Source organism: Talpa europaea (assembly GCF_964194135.1).
Source record: "Talpa europaea genome assembly, chromosome: 5".
Lineage (NCBI taxonomy): Eukaryota > Metazoa > Chordata > Mammalia > Eulipotyphla > Talpidae > Talpa > Talpa europaea.
In genome coordinates, this window is record NC_140071.1 from 116,995,423 (window position 1) to 117,008,655 (window position 13,233).

The window sequence follows — 13,233 nt, forward strand, 5'->3', positions numbered from 1 at the left end:
TTGGAATACTACAGCTTTGTGGCTGGAGGCAAGTTGTTGCCATGGTGCTTTGATTTCCTCCTCTGTAAAATGGGGGTGCACAATCAGGTTTTGGTAAGGATTTATTAGGAAATCGTTGTGAAGTGCCTGGCACATAGTAGATAATCAATAATTATTAGCTGTCATTTATTGTCAAGTTTGGATCACAGATGAATCAAAACCCTCAGTCCAATTATAGATCAAATATCCACAATGAAATGTGTCTATATAAGTATTTGTTTAATACTTAAAAAGGTTAGACAGAACAATAAATTTTATTCTGATTTCCTCTTGGGAAGTCATCTATCTGAGCCCTAAAATAAGAAGAAACATCCAGAAATCAAAATCTGTAAACCAGAGCTAGCCTCATCAATCTATCCAGTTGCTTATGCATACATAAAAAATAACTTTAAACTGTCTATGGGATAGACATTAATAGTTAGAATGTTGGTTTATAGTCAGGTTGATTGCAACCTTTCCTTTGATTCACATAAGGAAACCATTCCCCCCACTGACTTTTATTTTTTAACTTTAAAAGATAAGAGACTTTTCAGAAAGAGTGTTTTTTCCACAGTTTCAAAGAAGCAGCCTGGAAAAAAGAATAAATTAATTCAGAAAATATTCCCTTCTTCTCTACACCCACCCCTCTGCTCATCAAAAAAGCTACAGGCACTAAAATTCATTAACATTTCTATGAACATAAATGTGAAATATTCATTTTCATTAAGTAGTCTACTGAATATGGCAAAATCAAATTTATCTAAGGAGATATCCAATGCTGCTAATTTCCTTGACAATGAGGACATAAAACAAGAGAAGCCATGAATCATTCATGAAGTTCAATTTACTTCTGTTATTTTTGGGTGTTTAGCATCCATGAATAGCAAGTGTGCAGCATGTTGTAGATGCTATTTTTAAATTATTTTAGATTAGAATTAATGATTTGGCAGGCAGCAATAAAGTAAGAATGGTTCAAAGGCTTTGCTTGGAATTGTCCTATATTTCATATTTTTCTTGTATTTATATGTTCATGAATTCATAACATTTTTCTATACTCTAATTTCTTTTATAAATCAGGATCACTTTAGAATTAATATGCAGGCAAGCACATAAATTAATTTACTGGTGATGTAAGTAAATTGACTAAAGTAAGAGTTCTAGCTTTTGGGGCCAAAAGAGATCTTAAAGGTTATATAATTAACTAGCCTCTCAATGAGGCCATTGTCTTCTACATTAATACAAGTAGGTGGTCATTTCCAATTAATTGAAGTGTCTCTGTGGGAGAGGAAGTCTTTCTTAAGCAGGCACTCACTTCATGAATGGGCAGCTCTGCTCATTAAATTCCAGATTTACCTTCCTGTAACTTCTGCCCACCTGTCTGGGCAGTTGCTGCTGTATCACCAGCACTTTTTAGCACACAGAGTCATATATGGTCACCAATTAAGAAATGCTAGCTGAATAGAATGGATTAAAATCTAGCACTCTGTGTGATGGCTGATTTTATGTATCCACTTGACTGGGCCACTGGGTGCCCAGATAATTTGTCAAACATTATTCTGCAAGTTCTTGTGAGAGTGTTTGTGGATGAGGTTAGCATTTAAATCAGTGGGCTGAGTAAAGTAGGTTTCCCTCCCGAATGTGGACAAACCTCATCCAATAGATTGAGGGCAGGAATAAAGCAAAAGACTATCTTTCCCAGAGTAAAAGAGAATTCCTCCTATCTGACTACTTTTGAACTGGGATAATCGCTTTTTTTTCTATTTTCAGACTCAAACTAAAAGATCGACTTTTGTTGGATCTTAAGTCTGTTGGTCTTCAGACAGGAGCTACACTATCCCTTCTCCAGTTTGCCTACTTACTAACACTGAACATCTGGGAATTTATCATCCTCCATAATTGTGGGAGCCAGTTCCTTAAATTAAATCTCTTTATCCTTGTTGATTTTATTTCTCTGGAGATTCTGACTAATACAGTGAGCAACACCAAATATACAGTTTCCCTTCTATGTGATAGTGTTTAAAACATTCATAAATGCCTGTTAGGCATCCCTAAATTTTCTTCCAGATATCGTCATCTCTTACCTCTGTATGAAATTATCTTAACATGGCATTAAAAACCGGGCAAAATTACTGTGGTGATACCTGAAGGGAGGATCTTAGATTTCCAAAATACCAAAAAAAACACAAGCCAATATTACCTCATTTTAAAATAAATAAATAAAAATTTTAAAAGGAACTGGGCAAAATTCTCTAGTTCGTGGACTGACCTTTGTAGATCTTCTTTGGTATCACCTCTAGAAACTATACTTATTTTGATTTTTTTTAATGAATGTTAAAGTGACACAGTATACAACTAAAACTTAGCATTTCAACATGAAAACCTCACTTTTTTTCAGGGAATTTTCCATAGTTAAGTTAGGCCATTTTATTAGGTCGACATAGTTTTCTAATCACCTGCTATTTTTGTGGGCAAAAAACAATTTTTTTTTTGAAATAATCAAACATGACTGTGGCTGACATTCTGTATGTTGTTACTAACAAGATATTTATTTTTTTTTTTTTTTTTTTTTTTTTTTTTTTTTTTAGATTTATTTATTTATTTATACAAGCACTGGGTACAGTCAGAAGTGCGGGAGGGTGAGAGAATTCACCAGAGCCAGAGTGGGGAGCAGAGCAGGCAGAAGGACAGAAATACACTGCTGAGGGGAGCAGCAGGTGGCAGGAGAGGTGTGCACACCATGTGGGACCCTCCGGTGGCCTGGGAGCAGCCGGGAATCGAACCAGTACTGCAGAGGCTGCGGGCAGCTTCGCAACCCTGCGCTCAACCGCTGCGCCACCGGGGAGGCCCCTAACAAGATATTTAAATGAAGCAAAGGATAATATTCTGAGACTCAAAGATAGATTGAGTGGATGGTTCATTAAGTCAAATACATTAAGACAATGCCTAAGTTTTAAGTTTTCAGATCATTTCTAAAAACAAGAAATAAGTATAAAAATAGCCAATTATCACTGAATGCTATCTTTGATAAATAGTTATTTAATGACTCAAGTGAAACAAAAAAAACAAAAAATTGATAGTGATTCATCACACTGACTAGCCTAACACAATTCCTAGAGAGTAATTAAAATGTTAAGTTTCTGCCTACTTGGCTGTTGGTAGATATATCTATAATCTTACATTTTTGAGGCAGTCTTAAAGCATGAATATAAAATTATACCAAGAAAGAATATTTATTGCCAGTAAAAAAAGTCCTGCCTTAAATTTTATGTGAAAAATTAGAACAAACTAGACTTCTGAAATTCAAAAGACTTGGAAAGTTTAGAGTAAAAAAGTTTAGCATACATTCACTCAACAAATCTTTATTATCAGGAACTAGGCTATGTTTTTTTTTTTTTAAGATTTATTTAAAAGATTTATTTATTTATTATTTTTGCATACAAGAACTGGGGCATAGGCCAGAGGTGAGGGGTGAAAGTATTCACCAGAGTCAGAGTAAGGAGCAGAACAGGTGGATCTACTGAAGTACACTGCTGAGGGGAGCAGCGGGTGAGACAGGAGAGGTCTGCTGTGCCATGTGGGTCAGCTCTCTGGCCTAGGATCAAACTCAAGTTGCAGTGGCTGGAGATAGCTTGATAGTGCTGTATCTTTAACCCCTGTGCCACCAGGGAGGCCCACTAGGCTAAATTTTAACTATTGTGTTATGAACCAAACACAAGTGATACTTTCCTCTGTGGTGTTTACAGTCCACAGAGGGAAGAAACAACAAACAGAGAAGCAAACAAACACTGCTAAGTGGCATATAAGAAATTATCAAATTTGAAAGAAAATAGCTAGGAAATTCTAATTTAGATTGAATTCTCAAGGATCCTTTTACTAGTGATGTCATCTTAAATGAGAACTAAAAAATGGGGGGCAGACAAAAGAACCATGATGAGGAAATGTGTTTCATTCAAAAGGAACAAGATGGTGAAGATAACGAGATGGAAGTTTGGTCTGCAAGAAACAAAGAATTCATGCTTTTGGAGTTTAATGTCATAAGCCAGGGAAAAATGGCAATGAACAAGAATGAAGATATCAAGGGACATTAGGTCACATAGGAACTTGAAGGTCAAATTAAGAAATGTAGGGAGTTTTCTTGGTGCAGTGGGAAGTCTGAATATTTTTAAGCATAGAAGTAACGTGATTTGATTTATATTTTGAAAAGATCACTCTGCTGGGTTTAGAATGAGTTGTGAGGTCTAGAGTCAGGCTTTTATGCCATTGGCCTCTGTGGCTATCACCTGTGGCCTTGAATACAGAAGGTACCTGGAAGCATGGGCGCAGGGCACAGATACCTGATTGTGGACACCTGGAGCATGGTGTGGGCATGCGTAAGTGGGCAGGCCTGAGCCTGGAGGCTGAGGATATAAGAGCAGCATCACTTAGAGACAAAATGGCCACATCAGAATAGCTGTGAGAGGAAGAGACCGCAAGAGAACACCAGAGAGAGCCCAAAGAGAAAGAGTAAATACTTAGCAGGGCCTGGGAGGCCTGCTAGCCCCCTGGCCCTCTAGCCTCCCTGCCTTGCCAGCCTGTGAGCTTGTCCCCCCATCAATTGGAACAGAAAGAGCATTAAAGCCTGAAAAAGCCACTGAGGGGACCAGGACTCTCCTTTTTCCCTCTGCCTGCATCCATAGAGGACCTGCCCTGTGCTTGCTGGCACCATAGAAGGAGTCAACAATGAATGTAAGAAGACCAATAAAGAATGCAACAGTGGCTCAGGTAAGAATTAATAATAATGTGACTGTTAGTAAGACTGTAGAGACATGTAGCAAATAGACAAATTGACAAATATGCAAATAGAATGGATGCTACTTGACAATAGATTGGATACTAGATGTGTCAAAGAGGAAAATATTAACATTGAATCCTAGGAATCTGAAGATTAAGGAGACTTGAAAGCAAGCTCATTTGGGAAGGGAAAATTGATAGCTAAGTTTTGAACAAATCTTAAAAAGTCTTTGAAACTTCAAAATAGGTATGCCAAAAAGAATTTTATGTATATCAATCTGGGGCTTAAAAGAGACCTCAACTGGAGATATAAATTTGGGGATTATTGGAATAAAGATGACATGTCAAAAGAAGTCCTTTGTGACCTTCCTGAGAACACTCTCAGTGGGGGGAGGAGATGGATAACAGGTTCTAAACTATAGTGAGTTGAGAGGAAACTGAGGCAGTAGGTAAAAGATATAAACCATTCTTTAAGTACTTTGGAGAAAAAGAAAATGGTGTGATAGGAAAAGCTCAAGGGGAGAGATGAGGGTAGAGTAGAGGTACTTTATGACTAGAAGAGTTCTCAGGTTATTTTTTAGGCTGTGGGTTAAAGAGTGGTGGCAGAGAAGGTGAGATTGAGGATCTAAGAGACCAGGGGCAGAGAATTGTGTGAACCTGAGAAAATCAGTGCTAGAGGAGGAATAAAAATATGGAATCCTGAACACACAGCCAGGTTCAGCCAACAAAGAAACAGGAACATTTCTTTCTCTGAAAAGACAGTGGGTAACTCAGAATGGTGAAAGCATAAGGATTTTTAGATGAAGACAGATGAGACCGCTGAGAGACTTCAGGTCTGAAATGGTCTCTACTATATTTGGGTGACACGACCTGCTGATCGAGGGTAATTAGGATGAAGATATTCCTCAATTGTTTCAGAGAATGGGAAGACATTTGACTCCTCCCTGATTGCTCTCCCATGTCCTTTGCAGATCTCCATGAGGTTTGCAGTTATCAAACCTCCTCATGGTAGTTTTATTGATTTCAAATTGAAACCCTTTTAATACTAAATTCCTTGATTGATTTTTCTATGTGCCATTAACTCATTTTATAGCATCCTAGGGCTATGAAGCTATTAATCTACTCCAAGTTCAAGTATATTTTCAATTTAACAAAGCTTTATGGTCTTTCCAATTTACTTGATTAGATGACATTAAAGACAAGCAAAACATCTTTAATTTGTCTCCAAGACCTTAAGCAATGAAAATATTTTTCTGTACATTGGATTGTCACTGAAGAGAGTACCAATGAGGACGTTCTGTAAGATAGGTAAAGTTGTTGATCACAAAAGTATGAGTGGGTTAATCTTATAATGGTGGAATATCTACTTATGTCCTAGCTCATACCAATCTTTAATTTCTAATCACTTTAAAGCTCAGTTATAGATCTCAGAATTGTCAATTTGAGTCGTTTCAGCAAATAACATGTGTATTTCTTTGTGAAGAGGTAAAAAATAGATGAATAACATACTCAGTGTTCGTTAATGTTGGCAAGAGATCAATTACATACTTAGGTGGGAACAAGCAAAGCTCATATGAACCCTATATTATTGCCATTTGTTATACTGTTGCTTGAAGTTGTTACAGGTAAGTTTTTAAATGTTTCCATGGGTGTATCTGTTTTAAGGTGTTCTACAAGATCCCAGGCACCAACTTGGGGCCACCCTGAGAATCTCTATAAGCTTTTTCCTTCTGAGCTTTCTCTGGTGTTCTCTCGTGATGATCTTTTCCTCTCGCATCTCTCACTGATGCTCTCATAGCCATTCGCAGCTGCCATTCTGTGTGACACCACCCTTAATAGCCTCAGCCTCCAGGCTCAGGCGGGCCCACATACAAATGCCCACATCATACTCCATCAGGCATGCATGTCCCAAGTGCCTCCCACATTCAAGGCCACAGGTGATAGCCACAAAGACCAACAGCGCAAAAGCCTGACTACAACTCACCCTACAGAAGGGATATATTTGCGTTGCAGTTGCACTCATTTGACTCTCGACCTGAACATTAAGTTCTTCTGGTATCTAGTCTAACCTTATTAGGGATAATTTTGTGAAATACAGACCAGTCTTTGGTTGAGTCAGCATCATCAAACTCAACCTTGCTGAGAGTAGTCCTAATAGGTGCTTTAGTTCTAATCAATGATGCTCTACTCCTTTGCTCAATTCTTGATTGCAGGATTCTATGATGGAGAACAGATTGCATAGATTCTAATACCCACTTTACCATTATCCTCACCCTGTAATCTTGGGTAAATTGTTTTATTCCTCTAAGCCTCAGATACATCACCTCTCAAATAATGTTAGAAAGTCTCATGTTACCGAGGCATTATATTAATGCTTAGCCTTGGTCTGGCAAGTAGAAGACAGTTCTGTTTTTTTTTACTCTTTCATCCAACTTATACCTTCAGGGACAACTCATTATGCAAATCTTCACAGGTCAGTTACTGCTTTGCTCTAGGCAAATATTTTAGGGACTGGAGTTCTGTGGCGGGATGTTGGATCACTTAGCTGATGTTCACTGTGTGTCTGAATCTTGACATAGATACAAGCTGATTTTAATGTCCTAGTTGCTAAGCATTATTCATATGTTCAAATGCTGAATCATTTCAGTGATCATCATGTGCCCAAGTCCTCACCTATTTTATGCAATTTCATGATGACTTTGGGCTATCTATTTGTGCTTCCCCAGCCCTGCCTCACAAAAATTGTTTAATTTCTGCCTCATCTGTAGTTTTGATTTTGGTCATTATCTGATAGGGAAACGGGATTTAAGTCATCTGTTCCTAAACACGAGTAAAGACAATCACCTAATTAAAGAAAACTCAACCTATAATAACAGGAAAACACACTGTGCATTATAAAGTAAAGTATGCATTTTAAGAGGAAATGCTGGTAATTTCCATACTTGCAATACATAATCAAAGTACTTGTCAAAATTTATTGCTTCTTTAAGTGAAAAATGTAAGTCTTAAGATCTTGGAATTTAGAGAAGTGGTCATATCCTAATGTTCTTCAAGCAGAAGCGAAGGTAAAAAAATCACAATCAATGGAAAAGTCAAGTAAAAGGCAATCCATATGAATGAACAACCCATGTATTATTCTCTTTGCAGGTCCATACCAAAAGCTAATGGCTTTGATTAGCTAAAGTTGTGCTTTACTTAGAAAACATGATCAGCTATCAATAAATGATTGGCCTCATACTTTATTTCTATGGCTTGAATTTGGTTATCATTGTTATTTAAACAAAAAGTCACCATTAATAATGTCAACCAATATATTAACATGTTTCAACCAACTTACCTATATAATTTAAGTTAGAATATTAATGAATAGCTCATGAATTTCTTCATTCCAGGTTTAGTCATAGGAAATCAGTGTCTATGTCTAACTATGTATCCATATGTGTATAAGCCTCTATTTGTTTGTCTAGATTCAGTGAAATTAGAGAATATTCTTCAATAATGCTAAGAGGTCACCTGGGATTTTCACATTTTCCTTTACTGTTCTGATACTTGGATATGGAAACTGTTTTAGATTTAAATACATGTCTACTTTTCCTATTACATTCAGTGGCATTTGTAATGCTCTGAATTAGCTACTGTATTTTTCTGTGCCCCTGAAAACCAGAAAAATAGGTCCAGGATTGATATTCACAATAAATGTACTCAAATATCTGCATGTTGATGCACAAAAACAATGAAACACAGACAACCAGATTTAATCTTAGAGGCTAAAGAATTGTAGCTGTTAAGAAAGCAACTAAAGAGGACACATCAAAACCAGTTATTAGATCTGAAAATGCATCAAGTCTTTGGTGCACAGCACAAATCTCATGAAAATTATTCAACATATTCTTTCCATGGAGAAAGATAAATGCACACAAGACTCTACCATCGTGTTTTTCTAAAAGACAACAATTTACAATACTTCAGATGGACAAATCTCAGAAAGTCTCTTCATCTGTAAATTTTGTCCTCTCTTATAAATGCAGTGTGGTTATTAGAAAAGTAGTGGAGAAACTCCACTCTGAAAAGTAGAAACCTTAAATTCACAAATTTTTCAACTATAATATGTGGATTTTCCCTATTGGTTTGAAGATAACTGCATTGAATTGATCCCTCAGCCACCAATATAAGGGCAAATATTGATAGGCTGAACTCTTTGAAAAATTGGCAAGGTAGTATAGTTAAAAATATCCTACCAATTACCCATCATGAGGTTGAATATAATTGGGTTAAGCAAATACCCCTTTTCTCAGTTTTAGTAACTCACAACTTTCAATCTCCAGGGTACAATTTTGCTCATCCAGAGGATATCTCCGTAGGTCCATCATACATGCAGCTGTGGTGGTGATTCTGTTAGGTGAAAGAGAAAAGACAGCATCAAAAAAATATCTCATTTCCAGGCTTTCTAGCCCTGAATCATGTTTACCATTTGGCATCAAATTTTGTGATTAAAAATTTTGAAGACAGATGGATTGAGTTTAAATCAGTCTTTGCTGTTCACCAGTGGTGTGATCTGTGCTTGTTAATTTATATCCATGAGCTTCAGTCCCCTATCAATCAAAACTCTGTGTAGGATGTCCCAATGTCTTACTTAGTAAATGCCCTTCAAATAATGGTCATTTGTATTGTATTTTTCCATGATCTTTCCTATCTTTACTAGCTTTCTAGGAATGTCTCTGCCAATATCTGCAGCAAGTCCAGCTTTGAGTAGGAGGATATCTAAATTATCAAAGCCTACCTTCTCCTGCTGCTTCCTAATAAGACAACAGCAAAATTACAAACCTTACCCTTTATGACTTTTTGATGGCCCACCTGTACGCACTAGCCTATAACAGTAAAAAAGCACTGTTTTAAGACTGGTGTTCACACCATTTTTATTAGCTCCGAGATTGTGCTTAGGCAACCCCCAGGGCCTAGACTGTAGATGCCCTACCTGGGTTTCCATTATTTTCTCTTGCCTTGGAGATTTCCTGAATTAGAGTCTGAGAGTAACTTAAATACATGTGACTAATCCACTCTTACAAATTTTTATATCATTTTGGACAAAGCTTTTCTCTTAAAAAAAATCACATGATCCTCTTTCACTTAGTTATGTGTAATCACAATGTAAAGAATACAAAATTCATATTTACTATTTCCTCTCTGTCTTAATCCCTAGGAGTTACAACAATAAATTCTCTACAGATACTGTGTGCATAGCACAGTTATGTCTTTCTAGGAGGGATTGTCTTAAATAGCAGCCTACCACATACTCTCTTCTGAACCTTGTTGGTTTCCATTAGCAATGCCCCTTGGATTTGGATCTATTATAAGCTGTCTTACACTTGTTTTTTACTACAATGTATTCAGATATATGTACATACCAAAATCTGTTTTCCTGATCACCTTTGGTGGGCATTTGTTGTTTCCTATCTTTTACATTTACAAATGAAGACTGAATATATTGGTACACTCTAGTATGTCTGATTCCATTGGTTAGGTATGTCTAGAAAGGGAATTGTTAAAGAAAGGTATGAGCATTTAAAATTTCCCCAAATTGATGTTTGTAAAGGTTTTACACCACCATCACTGGTGTATATAACTTTGACAAAGTTTGACTTTTCATATCTGTTTTTGAGGCCACTAATATGAGTTATTGTTTCAGCATCTTCTTGGAAACAGCATTAGAAAACACTCTAATTCTTTCCAATTCTCTCTGGCTTTCCTTATGAAATATGAAAATGATGAACATTTAGACATTTAATTTGAAGTTTTTCTTAGGATGTTGGTCATTTAATCAGATTTATCTGAGTATTAGGTGACAGTAAAAGAAGTTTTAAAGTTTATTTTTTTAATCGACACTATAACATTGTTTCAGGTGTTTCTTTATAAATGAACATCTGTATAACTATATTAAGTTCACCATTAGAAGTTCAGTTCTATCGTTTACCACACAATTGGTAAATTTACTCACCCCTCCCTTTTCTCCTTCCCTTCTGATATCCACTAATTGGGTCTTATAGTCTGAAAGTTAACTTTTGTTTGCTTTAGTTCATTTATTTTTTCTCTATATGCCATATTTTGATTATCAAGTAAAATTTTTCAGTGTTTTATAAGCAATTTGACTATTTGTATTTAGTACATAAAAGGATTTTACTAGATTCCTCCTTGCTTCCATATCCCATAATCATTAATTTTTCAATTAACAACATATCATAAATATCTTTTGTTGTCTGAAAGTATAATTCCACAATAGGACTTTGTTGACCTAACTTGTATTTCAGACTCTCAATAAGTCAACACTATAAATATACAAAAATGCTTTAAAAATTATCTGTCTACTTTACAACATTCCTTAACAGCTACTTTATGAATTAAAGAAATGTAAAGATTCTCCAGCAATTGCTAAAGTGTGGCCAGAGCAATGATCCTATGCTTAGTCATGCTTCTCAATCAGGGATAAATTTTCCCTACAGGGGGCATTTGATAATATCTGGGCATATTTTTGAATGTCAGATTGGGTGGAGGCCAGGTATGCTGCTAAATATCCTATAATGTCTAAGACAGCACTCAATAATAAAGAATTTTTTGTTAAAAATATCAGTAGTAACAAGGTTGAGAAACCCTGCTATAATGCTGGTTTTCAAACATTTTTCCTGTGAGGAAGCCTTTTATAGAGCCTCAATATATAAAATACAGGAGAAATAAGTGAAAGCCATATTTTGTTAATATAAAATTACCCTACAAGTTTAAATATTGACATCTATTTTAATGAACATACTTTGAAAGCAAGGAATATGAGAATTAAATCATTTTAAGCAACAATTATTTTAGTATTGCATTCTACTTGTATATAGTATTGAGAAAATACTAATAGTGAAGCCTTTCTAAAATCTACATAACTGAATGTGGAATACCCTGAACTGGGCAAGGTAGTAGGGGAAGGAACCCTGAATGCCAAGTACCCACTTCTATAATCAATGTTTCAGATGTTTCATAGGTGATTGTTGCCACCTGATAGATTAGAAGGAAGCTCTACTTGGTACTCCAAGCTTCGCGTAAGTTAACCTAGTGCCGAAGTTATTATTATGGTATTCTTGAATGTTATGATGTGGCATAGGACACTTTATAGTGTACTTGCTTCTTATTATAGTTTAAAATACTAATTTTTTAAAATTTTTTGAATACTTAACAAAATAATTTATTTGGTTGAGTTAAAATGTAATATGGGTGCGCAGACCTCTCCTGCCACGCCCGCTGCTCCCCTCAGCAGTGTATTTCGTCGGTCTGTCTGTTCTGTTCCCCACTCTGGCTCTGGTGAGTTCTCTCACCCTCCCGTGCTTTTGACTGTACCCAGTGCTTGTATAAATAAATAAATCTTTAAAAAATTAAAGAAAAAAATATAATATGAATTACTTCCATATGGCTCTATAATTTTTTAAAATATTTTATTTTATATAAACAACTATAAACCAGAAGCATACTATGGGGGGTGGGGAGAGGAAATATTAGGGTCAAAATAAGGGGGGGTGCAAATGTATGGGTAATATAACCAAAATGAAAATGCATACCATGTGCAAAAATGAAAAATGATAGAATTATATAAACTAAAATACTAATATTTTAAGTGAAATTGGAATAGGACATGCATAGAACTGTAAGTTTTATAGATACTTGAGAACATCACTTGAGCTCAACTGGTTTCACTTATTTGGCCTCGTTTGAGATCTGCTATCTGGCTTGTTAACCATATCATATCAAAATCAAGACATACATGAAAATCTTGTGCTGAACTACAGGTTCATACATTGTAAAACTCAGCAGTTTTTGCAAAGCAATTTGAAAAACCAACAAATCATTTTAAAATGAGTAACATCTCATGTGTTTAGGTAGTAAACCTAGTTGATAGCCCTTGGGAAACCACATCACAATAGAGTCTTGCCCAAGACCTGAACCAGTTTACTTTTGCACCAGATCTCACTGTGATAGGAAAGCAAGTTGGGTAATCACAACTCAAAAAGGGAGGGAATGAGGCCAAATCCAAAACTTGAACTGTGGGACGTGTCTGATTTTTCTCTTCAGCACACTGACATTAGTAAACCAGCTTCCTTCTTGGGATCTAGCTGTTCTAAATTTCAAATTCTCAAGATGATTTCATTGGATGATTTAATTTGGATCCAATGTCAACTCTCCCATAAGGGATGGAGGAAAGCCACAGAAATATGCATATAATCATCAGGGACCCACAAATGTCTCTTATCTGAGCAGGAAAGGGTCACTGAGACCCAGACAGGCACTTTTTCACAAGCAGATACTTGTAAATCCATATTGACCTGTTAGGAATTTATTCAACAATGTCACTTTCCCCTAATTTAGAACTTAGCATTTGTAGATTTTGTAACACCAATATCTAAGTGAGCTGGG

General features: G+C 36.0%; 1 protein-coding gene across 1 annotated transcript in view; it reads right to left on the reverse strand.

Annotated features, from left to right (window-relative positions):
- GABRB1 (gamma-aminobutyric acid type A receptor subunit beta1) overlaps positions 1 to 13,233 on the reverse strand; it is a gene marked incomplete at both ends in the record, with an annotated part of 315,869 nt that overhangs the window by 100,870 nt on the left and 201,766 nt on the right. The window contains one exon of the mRNA XM_084233328.1: positions 9,098 to 9,180. Coding sequence (XP_084089454.1) covers positions 9,098 to 9,180 — 83 coding nt within the window. The remainder of the gene's footprint in view (positions 1 to 9,097; positions 9,181 to 13,233) is intronic.